Here is a 21,432-nt window from a genome sequence, read left to right on the forward strand (position 1 = left end):
ATGGGGTGGTGTTGGTCCAGGGACGGTGAGAGTACTACTCAGCTCTGGTGTCACCGACTGAACCTGCAAGTACTATGCTCCGGTTCTCAGATATCTGCGCAGTCCTAGTGTTCACTGTTTGTAAAGGAAAGAAGCCTAGAAAAATGTGTGCTCTTCAGTAACAATTTCTCTGTCTCTCTCTCTTTTTATTCCCTTTTAACCTCATTTTCTCCCTTCAGAAAGTCCTGAAATGTCCCAAGCACTAGGGTTTCATTTTTAGAATTCTGCCAGAGAAGCACAATGTTTGAATACATCCCTATGCATTCGACTGGCTCATTTTCCTCTGAAATATCTAACAGTCAGACCCAATATTTTTCACTTGATCCTTCAGTTCAAGCTCGTTGTCTGAGAATTCTTGATAGATTGGGGGTTCCATTCAGAAAGTAAGAGCCTGTGCAGCTGAGAGAGGAAGTCTGACCCAAATGAACATTGGAAGACAAGCCCTTCAAAAGAGACCTCCCAGACACTTGTTTCAAACACAGCCACCACCTACAATCCATCATTGCACACTCCAGAGCTCACTCCTCTCACAGGGGAGAACTAACAGTCCAATGAACCCTCATCAGGTTCCCAGGCATGTCTTCTCTTTCAGGGACTCCAAATAGCTCTGTCAAAGAACCGCTTCCAAAGAAGAAAAAGCACCCAGCAGGAAGGCCATGGTGCTCAGGCCAAAGCTCCAAATAGCTCTCCCATCCCTAGCTAGAAACTAACAGAGGACCCTCTCATGAAAGCGATGTTTCAAAGCTGCCTGAAAATTTAATTTATAAGTGGGTTCTTCAGAAGGTCCTTTGGGACTTAGCAGCAACAGACTTAAAGAGGCTGAGGCTTTTTAATAAATGCCACTTTGCCAGAGACAAGCTGTCCCCACTGTAGAAAAAAAGTAAAGATTTACCAAAAGTGAGTACTACAAATCTTATCATGAAAAACACATTCACGACAGACAGTTTCAGCTGGCTAGACACCATTAAGTATTTTTCAAAGACAGAAAAGGTATTTTTCAAAATTTTATATTTATTCAGAAGTAACTGAACATTAGGAGAGAAAGAGAATTATGCCTGCATTATTTGGGGAGCTGGTGTTAACACAACTTTTGCATAAGCACACGGGTACAACCCCTGCTCCCCGCTTGTAAGAGGGACACTTCACAAGAGACATCGCAAGTGTCTCTCTTTGTCTCCCCCTCTCTATGTCTCCCTCCCCTCTCAATTTCTCTCTAACAAATAATAAAACAAAAAGGAAAAGAAAGGACAAAATGGCTGCTGGGAATGGTAGAATTGTATCCACAAGCCACAGGGATAAGTAACTCTGGTGGCAACAAGAAAGAAATAAGTAAATAAACTGCATTATTTGATTATTTGCTACATGAGATAAAAATGACCTTTATAATCTCATTCACTAAAAGGTCTATTATTCCATTAATAATGCCTGCAGGTTCTATTTTATGATCCCTACAACATGATCACAATGACCAATTTGGATTGAGGTGGCCATGGGACCTGTAAAAGGCAAGTCTAGCTGACATATAGTTGAATTCTTAATCCACTGGTTTTCTTATCAAGGAATGTTATTTTCTAATGAGATTTAAAAAAAAATTCCTGTCCAGTTTACCGAACAATCCCCCAAAACAATTACTCCTAGATAGTTCTAAGTCAGGTAGAATATGTGGAATATGTGGGTCTATCATGACAGGTCAGCAAATTCCATTTAAAATTTCACTGTGCTTATGACTGAACTGTGAGTGTCCCTATGATGATGTGATGCCATGTAAGAGCAATGAGCACTTGTGGATGAGGCCTTGCCCACCATGTGGGGTGGTATTTTTACACCGTTTTTACAAGGAGCACTGGAGCCCTCTACCTGGGATAGTCCTAGTGACGAGGAAACAAACAGATCTGTGCCCTTGCCACTGACATAGTAACAGCTGGAACCTCTGATGGACACCTAACTCTATTGGAACTTGATAAAACCAACAGAAATAGCTACAAAGAGGACATTCTCTGTGCTAGTCAGATACAGACATGTGGTCTTGTACATGCACCTGAGAGTGTCTGTACTTAAGTTCACACACACACACACACACACACACAAATTAACTTTTCTTATGTCATTAATATATTACAAAATCTTTTTCCCAGGGGGAATAATCACCATGATTCTCAGATGGTTTAATGTTATAATGATTTAGTTTAGGGGGCTGGGATATTATTTTCCCAGTCTATAAGTAGCCATTGAGTAATCTTAACTCATGTAATCATTCCACAACCTCGCTGACTCTGTCGACCACTCTTTTAAAATCACCCTCCCGTTCAAGCCCCGGCTCTCCACCTATGGGGGAGTCTCTTCACAGGCGATGAAGCAGGTCTGCATGTGTCTTTCTCTCCCCCTCTCTATCTTTCCCTCCTCTCTCAGTTTCTCTCTGTCCTGTCCAACAACATCAAAAATGGAAAATCTGGCCACCAGGAGTCATAGGAGTCATGGTTGTAGTGTTAGCACTGAGCCCCAGCAATAACCCTGGAGGCAGTACACACACACACACACAAACACACACATACACACACATACACACACACACACACACACACACACACACACACACACACACACACACACACACGATACTCTAATGTTTTGGGCCTTTTTTTTTTTTTTCCAGATAGGAAAAGAGAGACAGAGAGTAAGAGGGAAAGACTCCATAGCACTGAGGATTCTCTTGTTTTCTGAGGAGTCAGGTTCAAAGCTTGGTTGTACACTTGGCAAAAGCAGGCAGGCTCTTCAGGTAAGTTAACTTCATGATCCAAGAACTATTTTCAAAGAGAAATTCAACAGCAGGAGAAGGCAGCTGATTCAACATACCATTATAATATGTTAATATGTAATTAAGAGATCATCATAACATATATTTTGCCATTTAAAAAGATCTCTTCAAGACCCCAAAACGGACAATCTACGATACTTAGAAACAGGTATGAGATGATATCAAAACTACACAGCCTATAAGATGAAGGGTTAAAATAACAGATAAAAGTTTAGAGGGAAAGAAAATTGAATTTTCATGATGCAGAGATGAAAAGAAGTATAAGCTATTATTTTTACTGGAAAGGAAGAAGCTCTGAAATGTGTAAAAGCCCACAAGGCAAAAATATAGTTAGTTTCCTCTGTGATAGAGAAATTCAACCAGGCAGACAAGTGAATTGTAATGTTACTTTCCCTGAACAATTCTAGGGTTAAGAATGAGAATGGAAAGATAAATTCCAGATGACTTAGAAGAACAAAGATGTTATATTAGGATTATGATGCCTTTCTATGGGACCAAAACGATCTTATATATGAATTCTACCTGTATTTTTTTTTTTATTTAGGGGCTATTTTCTCACATGTGTGGATGAGTAAATGCCAACAAAATTGAACCTGGACTATTAGTATGAAATATTTCAGAAAACTAGTTTTTTAAAAAATATTTTTAACATTTATTTATTCCCTTTTGTTGCCCTTGTTGTTCTATTGTTGTAGTTATTGTTGTTATTGATGTCGTTGTTGGATAGGACAGAGAGAAATGGAGAGAGGAGGGGAAGACAGAGAGGGGGAGAGAAAGACAGACACCTGCAGACCTGCTTCACCGCCTGTGGAGCGACTCCCCTGCAGGTGGGGAGCCGGGGGCTCGAACCGGGATCCTTACAGGGGTCCTTGTGCTTCGCGCTGTGTGCTTAACCCGCTGCGCTACCGCCCAACTCCCAGAAAATTAGTTTTTATAGACATGACCAGTGAATAAATAAACAGATTTAATGTCTCGAGTCCACTAGTTCCAATAACTGATATTAAAGCTGCTATAGAAACACCTTTTTAGACAGAGAGAGGGCGCAGAAAGTCAGAGAGTGAATGAGTCCACAGTACTGGGACTTCCTTCAATGTGGCGCAGGAAGGAGGGTCGAATTTCAGCCTGGGTCATACACATGGCAGAGCATCACAAGATCTAAGGAGGATGTCACCAGCCACAGAAGTATTCTTTAAATCTCAAAAACGATGAGGAGATAGGAGTTTCCATCCCTAAAATTCAATTTGACAATGATTATATTTTGTTTGTAAATCATAGCTACCGTGTTGGTATGTCATTTATAAATTCCACGAAATTACACTAACTTGCAATTTAATTATCACTACATGATTTGCTTAGATTGAAGATTAAAAAAAAAAGAAAGAAAATGTAAACTAGTGAATTCACCATATGTCCATTTACATAGACCAGTGAAACTTAACTGGAAAATTATGTGATGAATTCAAGTGGTCATAAAGTTCAGTTCAAATCTAAGTCATACATCAAAATGAATACGTATAGTAAACAGAATAGTAACTTTTAAATTCTAGTCCCAGAAAGGTTATGTTAATATCATGTCACTTACGGATTAATTTAGCAGACTGGATTTCAAATAAATAAATTATCCTAGATTATGCAGGTGGGTCTTCTGTGCTGACAGTGTTCCTTGAACTTGGAAAAGGAGACAGAGGAGTGAGAACCAAAGTATTCTAATTCAATATGAGGAGGACTTGACCAACTATTGCTGGCTTTGAAGCTGGAAAAGGCTCAGAAGCCAAGGAACAAGGCAGTGTCTGGAAGCTAGAAATGAAAGGCAAGGGATGGAAATCCTTCCTACAACTCCAAGGAGGAAAATAACCCTGGTGATATTTTGATTCTGAGACCCTCAAATTTCTCACTTTCAGAATAGTAAATTAATAAAGTGTTGGTTTTAAACCACATACCTTAAGCACAGATGAGTAGCAACAAAAGAACAACACAGTGGTCACGCAGTGAATGATCAGACTGAAATAGTTTAATTATGACACAGAGTGATTAGTTCAAATGCCTCAGATACTTGGTCAGTTTCCTTTGTTCCACATGCCATACACACCTTCAAGCAAACATGCAAGCAGGAGATGCAACTAGGGAAATAAATAGCTTCTACCCTACCAAGGAAATACAGCAAGATCACATTTTAGGAAAGACTGTCAGGCTGTCGCTGAGTGAGGTATGGGCTCTGGACTGTGTGTTGGTGAATCGTAGGTTGTGACTGCAAGTCTCTCAATTCCTCTCTGTCTTGTCAAAAAATACTTTTTTTAAAGGAAAAAAAAATGGCTGCAGGAGGAATAGGTTAGTGCTGCACTGAGCCCCACTGGTCACCCTGGCAAGAAGAGATAAAAACAAACAAGCAAAACTCCTGCATGATTTGATTGTCCCATGAAATAAATACGACCTTTCCAATCACATTAACTATAAGGCTTATTATTCTATTGCCTGGATGTTTTAGTTGTGATTCCCTACAGCATGACATGCTTTATGTTAATATTAATAAGCACATGTTATGTGCTTCCCAAAGCATGCCTGACGATATTTGTTTAAAAGCGACTTATTTATTTGTTTGTTTGCTTGCTTGCATGTCTGTCTGAGAAGGGAGATGAGATTAAGAGAACCAGAGCATCACTGGCACATCATACTGAAACTAACTTGAAAACTTCCAAGTCATGCTTGGAAGATGAACACTGCATCACTTCCTGGTCCATGCCTGACAATATTTCTAAATTCTAAAGTTTTTGTCATCCATTAATAGGATCAGAAACATTTAAAAAAAAGAGAGAGAGAAGGAGTAACTGCCTTGTTGATGTCATAAGTGATTACACACTGGGAATAAACCAGCAAAAAGTTAATGTGGAACGATATATATATTATATATTTATTATATATCATATATCATATATTATATATATATTTCTTGTGAATAGTGAGATTTTTGACATGAAGGGTGATTTGAAGTACTTCCTACTCTGTCAGACAGAAAAATTTGGCAACATGGTTCATGGGACACTTTTGCATTATGATTTGACCAGTTCCAAAGTACAAATTAAATACAGTTTTAGGAGAATAGAAATCAGACAGAGGAGACAGCATAATGGTTATGCAGAAGTCTTTCATGCCTAAGGCTTTGAGTTCCCAGCTTCAGTTCCCAGCATCACCAGCGCTGATCAGTGTATATTTCTCCCTCTCCCTCTCCCAGTCCCCCTTCCCTTTCCTCCCTCCCCTCCCTCTCACTCTCCCCCTCCCCTTCCTTCTTCCTCACATCTTAAAAACTGAGAGTAAATAAAAATATTATAGGAATTAAGCAAAAAGAAGCTAAGAAGAAATCATGTAAAAGGACAATTTTTTAAGTGACCGGATTGTTTCCAGAATGCAGAGAAATCACTAGAGAGCAAAACGCCTATTCACATGTTGGTGGAGCTCCTCTTTTCTGAGATACTTACATGAGCTTATTGTGAAACATTCACTCCTTGAAAATATTTTTGTTACTAAAAGAAACTATGATAGATTTTTAGAAATGTAAAAAAAAATCCAGATATTTCATTATTAAAAGACAGACATAACACAACAAAACAAGAAATCCCTTCATGGAAAAGGCTATATGCAATTAATACCATTTAGGTGTTGTATGAAAATAAGTCATTCTCTTTAACTAATCTGAACAAATGTTAAGGAATTATTTGATGATTGCACAAAAAAGTTTGAATTCATAAGATAATATCAATTCTGGGGAGTCGGGCTGTAGCGCAGTGGGTTAAGCGCAGGTGGTGCAAAGCACAAGGACCGGCGTAAGGATCCCGGTTCAAGCCCCGGCTCCCCACCTGCAGGGGAATCGCTTCACAGACAGTGAAGCAGGTCTGCAGGTGTCTATCTTTCTCTCCCCATCTCTGTCTTCCCCTCCTCTCTCCATTTCTCTCTGTCCTATCCAACAACAACAACAACAACAATAATAACTACAACAATAAAACAAAAAGGACAACAAAAGGGAATAAATAAATAAATAAACAATAAATTTAAAAAAAAGATAATATCAATTCTAACAGAGAATGGGACACACACACAGGCACACAATCACAGTTTGTATGACATCTTTCTCATATGCCTGATGATCTTCCTCTTCTACCTTTTTGTAAGAGCATTTCAGGAACCTACTTGCCAGAGGGCAATTAAACATTGAAAGGCAAAACATTCCCCAGAATCTAGATCACTTTAGCTCTACACGTCATATAGAGTTGGGACAAAAGCATCTTGTAAAGGGTCATTTTGAGAGGACAGGGTCTTTGTCTAGAAAATCATCAAAGTATTCAACTTCCATTTCTTGCAAATCAACACTCTTTCTCTTTTTCAATATATCTCAGGCTGAAACCCACAAAAAAATAGATTGGGGAGAGATAGCGTTTTCCCTACTGGTCACAGGACAAAATTAGCTTCCCAATGATAAATCCAAGAATCCATCTTTAGCTTTAGAAAAGATAAGGCATATGAGACTTATTCAGTGATTTGCTTACAAAGCACTGGGCATTCACACGTCTCCCTTTGATCATGTTCTCTCTCTTTTTTTTTATTTATCAGGTGTTCAGTATTTTGAGGTCTTTAGGAACCCCCGGTCCAATGCTAATATTCTCAGGTAGTAATTTCAGGGTATTTATAACATAAATGTATCTAAGGGCAGCATAAAATCTGATCTGGAGGTAGGAACAAAGAAGGAAGACAAAAGTAATGCGAGAAGCCCAAACCTCAACCTTTACCTTCGTTCAGAGAGATATTATTTATTGAAGCTTCCTTTACTCTAAATCTGACTATTATCCTAAGGGAGAGCATAGTGTTAAAATTTATCATTCCCAAAAGGTTCAACTTATCATTAAGCCTGCAAGTACATAAAATTGTATATGTATAAATTTTCCATCTTAAACAACTAAACGTAAGATTAGAGCACAGAAGGAGTTAAATTGTTTATCTGTGAATTTTGACATGCTCAGACTTTGGAGGAAAATGTTTAAGATATGTCTTCCAGAAGATAAAAGAAAATAAAACATTTTTAGTGAATACTAAATGATAGACTTACATCAGAATTGAATCTCAACTGGCAAATGTTGCATGATATGATTTGCTTTCTTCGATGAGGAAGAGGAACCCCGAATGTATGATTTATTACAGCTTTCTGAATCGGGTCCATCTGTAATGAGAAAAAAAATACAACAAATAGAAATAAAGCTTATCAGTTCCTTTAGAATGTTGCCTATTTCATTAAAGAGCCAATCTATACAGCCTCAATCTACTGCTCACATTATAAAGAACATTCTTATTCTAAGAAATTGCATTTCTACTTTCTTGGAAAATAGACTTCAATAAGCCTGAAGCTCAGTAATGATAAGGAAATGAAAAATGTAGCCATTAGAGTCTGAATACTAACTGTTTTTCTCATTTAGAATCAACAATTGTCTCAGCCTTAAAATCCTAAAATATAATTAAAGATTTATCAAAACTCAAGTTACTGCTAACAATCTTACACAGAGATATGTCTATACCACTGCCTAAAAGTACATTTCAAAATAGGATTTGTTAGTTAAGCAGCTATCAAATAAACTATGCAATGTTATCTGATATTAACCTTATGCTTTATTTGGTATCATTTGACCAGTGGATTATAGTGTAGAAATCCTCTATTCTAATAATTCAATATGCAAAATTACCCACTTAGTCAACAATAATTTACTGATCATCTAATATATTATGCACCTCAACTAATATTAAATGTATGACTTTATACCTGGCAGCTCTATATTATCTTGATAATTACTGTATTATAGAATTTTTTTTCATTATCTACTAGGAAAGTTCCTCCGTTCTTATCTATAGCCAAACACTCTCTTCCACTCCCAGTCTTGGAAACCATTAGTTTCCTTTTCTGCACTATACATTTATTTTTACCACGGTCATATAAAAGGGGAGCATATGGTATGTGATATTTTGTGCCTGGGAAATTTTACTCATTATTAATGCTTTTAAAGTTTCTCCATACCAGTGCATGCACTAGTAGCTTATTCTTGTTTTTATTGCTGAGTAACTTTTGTTTTTGTCTGGATATATCACATGTACCTCTATGTGTCCACTTTCTTTCTAGTCAACTTTATAATCTTTGCAATATACAATCTAAAAGCACTCCTAAATTCAGTTTGGTTTCTCAACTCAGATGTTCTGAAAATATGCAGTGCAAAGTTTTATGATATATTGGTGAACAGTGTATTGGCTTGGTCTTTCAGTAAAATGGGAAGTGCAATGACCACATTCCATCCAAATCGGTGTAGGAAGCATTTTGTAGTTAGGAAATTCATGCAAATACTAAAACTTAATTTAAATAAAAAGCCTATTTACTGCAACTTGAACCCATCAATCTGTAAGCTAAGTGATAAGTCATTTATATCTGTGTATATATGCATGAATGCATACATGGCGTATACATACTGTTTCTATACGTACAAACACACACACACTTCACCAAGAGTCACTAATCTAGCTAAAGCTGCCAATCCTACCTCAACACAGTTTCAACTTCCATTTCCTCCAAACTAAAAGTGACAATACACAATGCCTGAGAAAGTCAATAACTATACAAACGTGTAAATCATTCCACTTCCAAAAATCACTTTTATAACACTTAACCAAATCCATCACAATGTTCCTATGACAACTACCCAGAGATCACTGGAGGGGGGGGGGTGATTTTCCTTTTAGTTATCAGCTGAAGAAACATTAAAAGCAGAAAGAGGCCTTTGACTTAGAGGTAGTTGTCTCATTCTCAGTTGCATCTGATCTGTGCATAATGGGGTCTCATTTCTATCAGTGGAATTATATCTATAACTCATTTAGAAAATTGATGTTCCCTTACAATAATACTCTGCAATAACAATGAGCTATATATTTATATCAAAGATGCTTTGTGAAACTATGTAGTGCTAAATTTTATTATGTATTGGTGCACGGTGTACGAGCTTGGTCGTTCGGTAAAATGTGAAAAGCAGTGGCCACATTCAGCCCAAAATCTGTGTAGGAGGCATTCTGGAGCTAGGAAATTTATGCTAATGTGGCCCATTTGTTCAGCTTAATCCCTTTGTTTTGTTTGAACTGAAGGATGTTCTGATCACTGTGTCTATAAAATCAAGTTTTAAAATTCAAAGTAATGTATTCTTCTGAAACAGTTTTACTTCTCAGTGCACTTACAAAAATCACTTAACTGAATCATCTTTGACAAGGTTTCACAAGCTCTAGTTATGCCACCTAAAGTCATAATCTGTTATCATTCAAGGTACCTAGCATAACAAAATCATAGAAGTTTTATATCTTTATTAATGAAAATAAATCAAATTTATCTAACATAACATATATATCAAATCACATAAAAACACTTATAGGAAAAACTGAAAGTGAAAGGTCTAATTAGTTCTATTTCTGCATAGTTGTTAAATGCTACCACATGGTATATAACTAAAAATAGCATCTACTATCCATTCTGGTGATACACACATAACTACACATAACTCCTTTGATCACTTTAGCTTAAAGAACACATTATTTCCATTACACACAAACATTTTGTTTGAGATTAAAGTCATATATGCTGACTTTACCTCCATAAAATAATACGTCTTGTTTATCAAAATAATCACGCTTCTTTGTATATAAGCATATTATCATTATTGTTTCCTATGAAGGCAATCTCAAAAAAAAATGTCAGTATCTGTAGCTAAGAAAAGGTGCTTTGTTTTTCCTTTAAATTTAGCATCTGTATACACAGCATGCTCAGAAAAGAATGATTTGATTAAAGAAAATCACTATGAACATGAAAAAATAAAACATTCAGTTTTATTTAAACTAAACTAAAGATAAAATACATATTCATTCGACGCCTACAAGAATTGCTTGGGGCCAGGAATCTGCTCACGCTTAGAGTGGGGGCATGCTTTACCACTCCTGAGGACCCAGTTGGAGTCCCCGGCCACCACACGGGAGCACCTTCACAGAAGGGGAAAAATGGGAAATGAGCGGCAAAAGTGCTGTGGTATCTCTCCTCCGGTGCCCCTCTCTGCCTCTCACCCTCTAGTTGAAACAATGTTAATCTTGTCTTACTCCATCAAGTAGTAATGAGTTAAAAATGAAGTGGCATGAAAAGTCCTAGAGGTAGCTAAGCAATACAGCAGATTTTTTTCCCTTTCTCTATCCCCCCATCTTCACGTTATTTAACTGAGGAAATGATCCTTTACAAGACAGTTATTGACATGTTGGCACAGCCTTGTGGTAGATACCAGCACGCCATGAGCCATTACCACCACTCACTCAGCACTTCCTCCACTATCTTCCTGATACCTCTCCATCAGGCCCTTCCCCCAGAATCCTTTACTTGCTGCAACATTCAAAGAAACAAGAGCAAATGCCTTTCATGCGTGAGGTCATGGGTTAGGCATATGGTACCATGTGGCAGCACCATGGACAGAACCAAGTACTAAAAATCAAAGGAGTGGAACTCTGTGGATGATGGCACAAAGCTTTGGTGTTTTCTTTCTCTCTCCTTTCCTCTCTCCTCTGTCTCTACATATGTGGGAGAGGAAGATGGTTCCTTCCAGAGGTAGATCGGCGGCATCACAAGCCAATGTAGGCACGAGTTCCTTCACAGGTGAACTGAGTGAACAAAGGCCTCAGTGTTAAAACCCTATGATATTGCAACGTATATTTATGTAATCTTTAAACTGGGATTTTTTGAAAGTCTGAATATTTTAAACATTATCCGATCCCATAACACAAAGTAAAGAATTATGCCGAACTTATTGACATGCTTACCCCAAACCCAAGTCTTGAAATTCAATTTCAAATTCAGCCTATGGCCTTATTTAAAGCCAAATCAGTATGTTTTTCTTCATTTTGGGTAGAAGGATCTTTGCATTCCTATCCCAAGACTAGCTTTCCCCCTCATCCCTCCTCTGGGCATTTGTTAAACTGATTTGTAAATGAATATAGTAGGACAGCCTCAGGTAGAAGAGACAGCTCAAGAGTCCCTCTCCAGAAAGTTTGCGCTCTATTCAGAAAGGATGAACTTTAACCCTAAAATTGCATTTCCTGCTCTAAGATGCCTTCTTTTTGTTCCTTCTATTTTTAAGTCTAAGTATACAACCTAAAAAATGGGAAATTTAGATTCCAAATATATAATTTAACTACATTTTGACTGCCAAAAATATAACTTTAATTATCTTTTGTTCTGGTATCTCTATGTCATAGCTGGTATCTCCATTCAGCAATGAACAGCAATGTTGTTTATAAATGTTGCACTTAGATTCTGTTCTGTGGCTTGATGGTTATCATCATTATCATTTTCTTTAACGTTTTCCATTCTTTAAATTAATATTTATTATTGGAAGTGAGGGGGGAAGGTGGTGGCACACTCTGACAAGCATATAGTAGCAAACCCAAGGCCCAGTGCAAGGATCCAGGTTCAGGACCCCAATCCCTACCTGCAAGAGGGACCCTCCACAGCAATGAAGCAGGTCTGCAGGTGTCTATCTTCTTCTCCCTATCTCCTTTCCCCCTCTCAATTTCTCTCTGTCCTAGCCAATAAATGGGAAAAATATCCACCAGGAACAGTGGATTTGTAGTGCCAGCACTGAGCCCTAGCTATGACCCTGGCATGAGTGTGGGGGTTGAGGTAGGAGACAGAAAGAGACAGAGAGACACCTGCAGCCCTGCTTCACCACTCATGAAGCTTTGCCCCTGCAGGTGGGGACCAGGGGCTTGAACCCGGGTCCTTGTTCACTATAATGTGTGCCTTAACTAGGTGCACCACCAGCTGGCCCCCATAAGAATTATTTCTATCCTAAGTACTAAGGAGCCCTTATGACTCCTTGTCTACTATGCCACAATTTGTCAGTGGTAGAGTCAGCCTGTACACACAGCCTCCTATCCTGCCCTGTGCTTGCCTTGGGCACTGCTATCAAACTTACTGGTATCCCTTGTCTTAGATATTTGTGAAGCTCTGCTAATAAGTGACATTGTATGCATACTCAGTGAATATTAAAATGCCAAACTTTCGAAGAAATCCTGGTAGGTGTGCCCCACAAAGTCACTACAAACAAGTTCTCTGCATTTTTTTTTATATTAAAAAGATTCTTGAAACAACAGAAATGGCCAGCAGTAAAAGGAGAAATGATAAAAGTCCAAGAAGCTAGGCGAGGGAATGCCATACAAAAGTTACAAAGACGCCACTGTTTCTTTCTTTCGTCATAGGTGACAACAAATAGAGTAGGGAGGAGAAGACCACGCCAACGCTAGACCCAGTTATGATCAGCTCTATAGATGCTCATGCTCTCACCTGTTGTCTTGCTCACAAAAATAAGAAATAAGGTGTTTGCAAAAGAATCATGACTTACTGCTAAAAAGCAGCAAGCAGCAGAAGCCCGTCATAATAGTTGGCTTCTGCAGATCTTTTTCTCTGAGGAAGTCGTTCCCAAAGTAACAAATCTGAGTCTGATCACACATGGAGATGCAGTTTTACTTGTTCTCAGGAAATACCTGGACAAAGCACACTATTTCCACACAGAAAAATCAACAACTCCCAAATGACTGGAAACTACGGAGCAAACGACATGTCTTTTTGAATTAATGAGTACATAGAAGGGGAGAGAGAGAGAGAGACACCTGCAGCACTGCTCCACCCTGGTGAAGCCTCCCCCTGCAGGTGGAGACTGGGAGCCTGAACCCGGGTCCTTGTTCACTCTAACATGTACGTTCAACCAGGTGAGCCACCTCCCAGCCCCTGGGCTTTAGAATACAGTTTCATTTTTCTATGTATTTAAAATCTTCCTTAATGAAGGACTAGCATGAATACTATGTATAGGATCTGTAAATTGTCTTTGCAAATACATGTCTGTTTATGAAATCATATGAACCAGATACCAGTAAGGAGATCGATCACTCAAAGGATAGTGCCCAGGACTTGCTCAGGACTTGCATGTGCTATGTTCTGGATTTAACAATCAGCGCTGTATAAACTCTTTCTCTCACCTGTTGTCTTTCTCTCACACAAAAATAAAAAATAAAATTTAAAATAAGAGTTGCCTCCTTAAAAATATGAATAAGAAGGAGAGCACATGGCAAGTTGTCTTTGGGTGGGATTTAGCAAGAACTACAGCTAAAAGCAAAAATGAAAAATGCATTAACAGTCGTGAGTTTCAAAAGAATGTGGTTCCACTGATATTATTCATCATATTTTACTTTTTAATACTTTAACAATCTTAAACTATAAGCTAATGTGTAGAGTATCCGTTATCTCACACATGGATCAGAGTCATGTGAGGACTAGTGGCCTTATTGCCCTTTCTATGGGATTTGAATTACTCACCAGTTTACCAGGAAAACCAGTTGCCAAAAATCTAGATAAAACTTTGAGTGGGGTGGGAAAGGGCTTGTTGAATAGAACACACAGGAAGTCTCTCTCACAGCTTGTATTTGACAAAATAATAAAGTACATGCATGTGCTTATCTGACAGATAAATTCACTGAAATAGATGTAGACTTTATTCCCATCAACACCACTAAACATGTTAAAACATGAATCTGACAATTTGATAATTTTAAGCAGGAAGTGTAAAACATATCACACAAATCTATCACGTAAAAACATTAAAGGCACAGTCAGATTTTCAATGCACCAAACTTTTTATCCTCAGATCTTCTGATACATCCCACTTCTCTTTGGAAACTCTTCTCCCTGTGCTAGTCCCTCTACTGCTTGCTTACATACAGTTTAGAGCTCAAATCAGACATCGTTTCTTTCAGAACTCCTCACTGACCCTTTCAAATAGGGTAGAAATTTTACAGACTTTATGGCATGATGAGAAGCTATTTCTTGACTTATGTGTCACTCTCAGCAGTGAGCAAAGTCAGGCAGGGCTTGGTCTCATTGCTTTCTGTGCCCTGCTTAAAGAGAACTCACGAAAAGCCTTCTGAGTTGCCAAGTAAACTGAACAATACTGAATCCCAGTATCAAGACTTTAGATACAAGGTAAAGAGTTTAGCAGAAGCAAAAGTATGTGGGGAATGACTTTATGATAAAATAGAGGGCAGAGGACATAGCCACTAGGAGTAGATGTACAACTCAAGTCACCAGACAGGACCTGAACATTGCTTAGTCTCCAGCCATGCCACCCTGAACACGCCCGATCTCCTCTGAATGTTGCCTTCAACCATCCAAGTAATGTGCACTGACAGCTTCTTTCATTTACATTTTATATGCCAATGACAGTCCATTTTTTCACCAGGCATCTTCCTGGAAAAGTTTATTTTGTTCAGAAAAACCAGTGTTCAAACTTAAATAAGCAAAGACATTTGGATGGTCTCCAGTATTCAGGACACACTTCAATAGAAGAGCCATTTCATTATCTGTAGCTTCTTGCCATGGCTAGTCTCCTGAATGGTCTATGAGCAGGTTAATAAAGTGGAACAGGGAAGTTCAAAGTAAGGGATGGATGAATGTGAGGGGATCTGAAGACATTATCTTTCTCAGAACTGTTTATGTCCTCAAGCAGACTGACTGCTGCCACATCCCCTTATACCTCAGCTGGCTGACAGAGTCACATCTGGGAGAAGCTCACTTCAGAGAAGGAAGCTTCCTGGAATAGGACGTGGCATAATAAGGGGAATAATATTCTTGATAGAAATGACTGAGAGGATGAACTGTCAGAAGTAACTCCAGAAACCACCTTGTGAAAACTGTAAACAATCCCTCTTGTCAGAAATTGCCAAACAATCTTTCCCAAACATATTCAATGGAGATTTTATGATAGCATTACAAAGGGCTGAGCTGTTAGCTCCTTGGCCTGCTCAAGCACCTAAAACCCAACCTTACAAGAATAAGAAAACTAATAACAGATAGACAGTTCCCACCGCACAGGGACCCCCATGAATAGCTTACAAGTTTAATGGGAAACTCTGGTATCCACCTAGGTCTAAAGGGTTACAGAAAATTCTGGACCCTCCATTGCCCTATACAGGAGCATGTGATGAGAAAGGCATTCATTGGGTAAACATTGACAGAGTAAGACAATGTATTCTCAGCTGGGGTTCATGGAAAGATTGGCTAGACAAGGTCCACCTTGGTGCATACACACTAAGAAACAAAAACAAGCTATAATTAAGCAGTTAAACCAGTATTACAAAAAATGTTGCCCGGAATGGGTACGCAGTAAAGAGGATATAGAAAACATGCTCTGTCACAATATCACCTTTTTAAAGGAAATTATGAAACTTTTAAGATGTAACTTTCATTTTACTGTAACTCTTGTTGCAAACAGCTGTACCGCAAAGTATAAAAAAGGCTTGCTTGCTTGAATAAAACAGACGGACATCAAAGCTCGGTGTCTTGTCTCATTCCTCTCTCGCCGCTACTCTGATACACCTTCAGGGACTCCTGCAGCAGGCAGACTGCACTCTATCGGTATAGCCTGACCCTGTCATGGAATGCCAGTAGATACCTGCACATCCCAATTGGAATCAAGGAAGTCTTAACAACACAATTTCTCAGTTGTAGAAACTTCTTTTTAGTCATGATTTCAGAAATTGTTTCCTCTGAGGTATTTTCAGTGTGCAGGGGGCTATATTTCACCCATGTCGCCCCCTCCCCCATGGTACTCACCCCTCTCCTAGAATACAATGCGTTCTCATACACACTTACACTTTATTATGATTCCTCACTTTCTACATGGGGAAACTATGCCCCTGTGGGGATAAAATGTCGAAGAAAAAGATGAAAAGAGGTGATTTTACTGCAGCTGAGAGTTTCCTTTTTCTGCAAGGAGGAAATTTTTTCTAGTCAAAAGAAAAAATATTAAGTTTCTTTTAAAAGAATGAATGCTGGCTGCCTTGCTGATCTGAAATCACCCCTATGGAAAAAACTGGTGTTTAACATGGACACTTAAGAAACCTTGTTATAAGCTTCTCAGGTACTTAAGTTCATTCAAATATTTTGATTAGAATTCTGTTTCCAATGGACCTAAATAGCAAAATCTCTCTAAAAGATAACGGATGTTAAGGTATCTGCTTAGCATTTCAAATGGCCCTCACACGGTTACATCTAAGGTAATCAAACACAACTTTAGACTTCAATTTCCATTTCCATGGGATACGAAGAGAGCATGATGTTATTAATTGAGAGGAATAAATTTCAAAAAAATCATTTTATTAATACTAGAAATCTATAAACAGGGGCCAGGTGGTGGTGCACCCGGCTGAGTGCACATGCTATAATGTGCAAGGACTCAGGTCCAAGCCCCTGGTCCCGACCTGCAGGGGGAAAGCTTTGTGAGTGGTGAAGCGATGTTGCGGGTGTCTCTCTGTCTCTCTCTCTCTACCTTACCCTGCCCTCTCAACTTCTGGCTGTCTCTATGCAATAAATAAAGATAAAAATAAAAATAAGTAAAAAGAAGTTTATAAACACAGGATTCTTGGGCAGATAAGAAGGCCAGACTTGGAAATCTGCTGTATTATGAGGTGAAATGAAAGGGAAGGTCAACAAAAGACTTAATTCACGTTTGTTTGTTTTTTTTCCTCCAGGGTTATTGCTGGGCTCGGTGCCTGCACCATGAATCCACCGCTCCTGGAGGTCATTTTTCCCTTTTTTTGTTGCCCTAGTTGTTGCAGCCTCGTTGCGATTATTATTGCCATTGTTGACGTTGCTTTGTTGTCGGATAGGACAGAGAGAAATGGAGAGAGGAGGGGAAGACAGAGGGGGGGGGGCAGAGAAAGATAGACACCTGCAGACCCGCTTCACCGCCTGTGAAGCGACTCCCCTGCAGGTGGGGAGCCGGGGGCTCGAACCGGGAACCTTACGCCGGTCCTTGCGCTTTGCGCCACGTGCGCTTAACCCACTGCGCCACCGCCCGACCCCCTAATTCACGTTTTAAAATTATGTTCTTCCTACATTTCTGATAGCTAGACTCTTCTCTTTTTACAAAATAAAACTATTAGATGAGTGGACTGATTATACTCTGTATTGTTAACTATTAAAATGCAAAAGTTCTATGATATTGAACCTTTAAAATTTCTATTAAAATTCCCTGTGTGTTGACTTTCTATGAGACTGAACATGTTTGGGTAAGTTGCATCAATATTTCAAATAAATTCTCTGCTTAAAAATAAAAACAATACTGTCTCTTAAGATGCTTGCCACATATTTAAATAGATCAGTTCTGGCTGTACACAGACAATCACCTACGAGACTTTGTAAAAGTACAGAGCCAGAGTCCCAACATGGACAAATCTGTTTTCAAGCTCTTTGGGAGCTGGCTAAGAATTACTGGTCAAAACCCAAGAAACTGAATCAACTTCCTATGATTAAAATGTCTCACCAGGTACTTCCAGGAGACCAATATATTCTTTTTAACAGTTAAAAGTGATCACGAACTGACAAAGAATTCAGTCTAAAACTACCAACTTCTTTAATCATATGTGTGAGAGCCAAAAATCAAATCTCATCTGGCCTAGTTTTAAGAAGATGCTACACAAAAGACCTCCTGACTCTGAAGGCACAGGGGTTATAACAACCCGAGACATGCTAGTTATCCACTATCAAGGTGTGAAAACAACAGCTGTCCAGGACACCTAGCCCCCAGGTCCACAATGCCCAACTCCCAATTCCCAGAACACATCAACAGCACAGGCAGAAAAAAAAATTATCCTGCTTAGTCTTCTCAACATATAGATACCATGTTCTACTTAGCAGAATTCTACTCATTCTACTTTGGAGAATTCCTAAAAATATTCCATGTAACTTTCACCTACACAGTGTGTAAAATCTCTATATTGGGAAGCCCCAACCTTTTATCCAGTTCTTTCACGGCAATGTGAGGCCCACTTCTGACTGGCCTCAGTTTAAGTCTTTAATAATAAACTCACCTAAAATCTAAATTTATTTGCTTTTAAGTAAACACTATCAATAGTCATTTTAAGTTAAATAATCATCATGAGTGAAGCCATAGCTCTGTTCTAAGGTCAACTTTATCCAAACTCACAGCAAATTAGGTTAACCAGCACTTAAGAACCTTTCTTCACCATGAAAGATGTTACATTTTGGTTTATTTTAAGCACATTTGATATCTACCTCAGAGAAACATATGCACAATTTTCTGAAAAGGCCCAAATCCAGTGCTGTTGAACTATTGGTGGTTTACGTATAAAACCAGAGCACAAACCAGAGAAACTAAACCACCTAAATTACTTTTCACTTGGCCCGCAGTAGAGCTGTATCGCTGGAGCAAAGACCAGAAACAGGAAGGAGTGGAAACGAATCCAAGGAAATAGTAAGCCAAGGCTAGTTCACGGAAGGAAATGCTTGCCAAAATAAAATGCCCTCTGTGGTTGGAACTGTCTGAGAGCAGCAGGAGTGCACTCACGGTGTTGAGCGTGGGTGATACAGCTATGATGCCCCTGAGGGTATTATTATTATTATTATTATTATTATTATTATTATTATTATTATTATTATTCTCTACTTTTTGAGGGAAAAGAGAGAGTGAAGAGATCCCATAGGACTGCTTCACCACCCACGGTGCTTTGTGAGGTGCTGCCCACAGGATTCCCATGTGGTGTGAGGGCTTGAACTCCAGTCACCTGCATTGTTTTTTTTAAAATATTTTATTATTTATTTATTCCCTGTTTTTGCCCTTGTTATTTTACTGTTGTAGTTATTGTTGTTATTGATGTCGTTGTTGTTGGGTAAGACAGAGTGAAATGGAGAGAGGAGGGGACGACAGAGAGGCGGAAAGACAGACACCTACAGACCTGCTTCACCTACAGACCACCTGTGAAGCCAACCCCCCTGCAGGTGGGGAGTCAGGGGCTCGAACTGGGATCTTAACGTAGGTCCTTGCACTTTGTGCCACCTGGTTTAACCCGCTGTGCTACCGCCCGGACTCCTGGGTCCCGTGCATTGTATGCTCAGTGTCTGCATCTTGATAGCAATACAGGTGAAGAATAAAATTCAGGACCCAGGGAACTCCTAGTTAGTTGTCTCCCCTACTGCTCTCTGTGGAAGATACAGTTTCTTCCATTATGGAAATAGCACAGGAAAACTAAGGACTGTATCTTGTAGCCTCTTCTGTTGTTGGAATTACTTTCTATTGTAAAGGAGCCTTCTCCAAAATTTTGTTGAAGGTCATTTGCATTTTGTAAAACTGTTTTGGCTAAAGAAAAGCAATCATTAAAGAAAAGAGCAAAGACAATGAAGAAAATAGACTATTACTAAAAACGTCTACTAATCACAGGCAAAATAGTCTGATTGCCCAAGTTACCTCTTGTAGAAAAAACAGGTTGCAGATCAAGTGTCAGGATTCTGCACTGAATTTCAAACAACTCCAAAACAATTGACAGGAAAAAGACCATGAACTCATGACATAATGTGGCAAGAGTTCCTGTGACCATTTTTTCACATTATCATGTGAGTCAACATAGGAATAAAATTAAGACAAGACAGTTTTCAAAAAGGTGGTAAGGAACAGCTGAGCACTGGAAAAATGGAGATTGCAGATATAAAATTGATTCAAGGCAAACACTGTGCAGGGGCTGGACAGTGGCCTACCCGGTTAAGTGCATATGTTACAACACGCAAAGACTGGGTTTAAGGCCTCAGTCCTCCCCTGCGGGGAGGAAGCGTCATAAACAGGGAAGCAATGCTGCAAGGGTTTAACCTCAGTAGGTTAAAGTGTATTCATGATTGACATTATAAACTTACTAATTCTTGGCTGAATTGAAAACACAGGAATAGAAGAGCTAGAGTTAACTTTGAATAAAGTTAGAAGAAACTTCCAAGAGATTTTGGCAGGGAGAATTGCTGATATTCCTATGGGATGGAAAAGAGAGAATTCCTAACAAAGGTGCCTAAAAACATGAGGACTGGAGAAGAAATAGCAGAGAATGGAGACTAGTATCTAAGAGCAGATAGAGGCTAGAAGGTGATCTAGAAGATCAGTTGCTGTGAAAATTCTAGAGACTTTTTACTGAGAGTAGGTCTATTTTTCCTTGAGTGTCCAACATTAACTAATGCATGAAAGCTCACAGTTGCCTATATCTACATTGCAGGCAGTGTGAGGAGACTTGGTGATACAAAAAGAAGATAAAAGCAATAACTGTACAAAAAGAAGGAAGATATATTCTTTCACCTTTTTTTTAACCTCTTATGATTAAGAGTGACAGAGCATCAGCCTTAGTGTTACCCTTTGATAAGTTTTAAAAGAAATATTAAACTAGTCAAGAGATATACTGACAAAAACTATATATAACAAGTAAAGGACAATCATTGTCCCGGTGACAACCTTTATTAGAATCATCAAACAAGTAAATGCAGAAAAACTTGAGGGTAAGACTTCCCTAAACTCATAGGTCTATTTCCTCTCTGAGTTGAGGCCAGATTCCATAAACCTAATCCCAGTTTGGATAAAACAAATGACACTCAACGTTTTAACAACTGGGAGAAAATCTAAGCTCCCTAGATAAGTGGTTCAAAAGCTGGA

At 38.8% G+C, this 21,432-nt stretch overlaps 1 protein-coding gene and 1 long non-coding RNA gene across 5 annotated transcripts in view; one reads left to right on the plus strand and one right to left on the minus strand.

The window, feature by feature from the left end:
- The window catches only part of LOC132535322 (uncharacterized), a 474,613-nt gene that overhangs the window by 320,937 nt on the left and 132,244 nt on the right, over positions 1-21,432 (plus strand). The gene's annotated exons all lie outside the window — the stretch shown is intronic.
- ZNF385D (zinc finger protein 385D) overlaps positions 1-21,432 on the minus strand; it is a 285,209-nt gene that overhangs the window by 149,974 nt on the left and 113,803 nt on the right. For 3 of the 4 annotated variants that reach the window (XM_060180879.1, XM_060180877.1, XM_060180876.1), the window contains exon 3: positions 7,950-8,060. The exons of the other annotated variant lie outside the window; for it this stretch is intronic. In XM_060180879.1, coding sequence (XP_060036862.1) covers positions 7,950-8,060 — 111 coding nt within the window. The remainder of the gene's footprint in view (positions 1-7,949; positions 8,061-21,432) is intronic. 4 annotated transcript variants of the gene reach the window in all.

Source organism: Erinaceus europaeus, chromosome 21 (genome assembly GCF_950295315.1).
Source record: "Erinaceus europaeus chromosome 21, mEriEur2.1, whole genome shotgun sequence".
Taxonomy (NCBI): Eukaryota; Metazoa; Chordata; class Mammalia; order Eulipotyphla; family Erinaceidae; genus Erinaceus; species Erinaceus europaeus.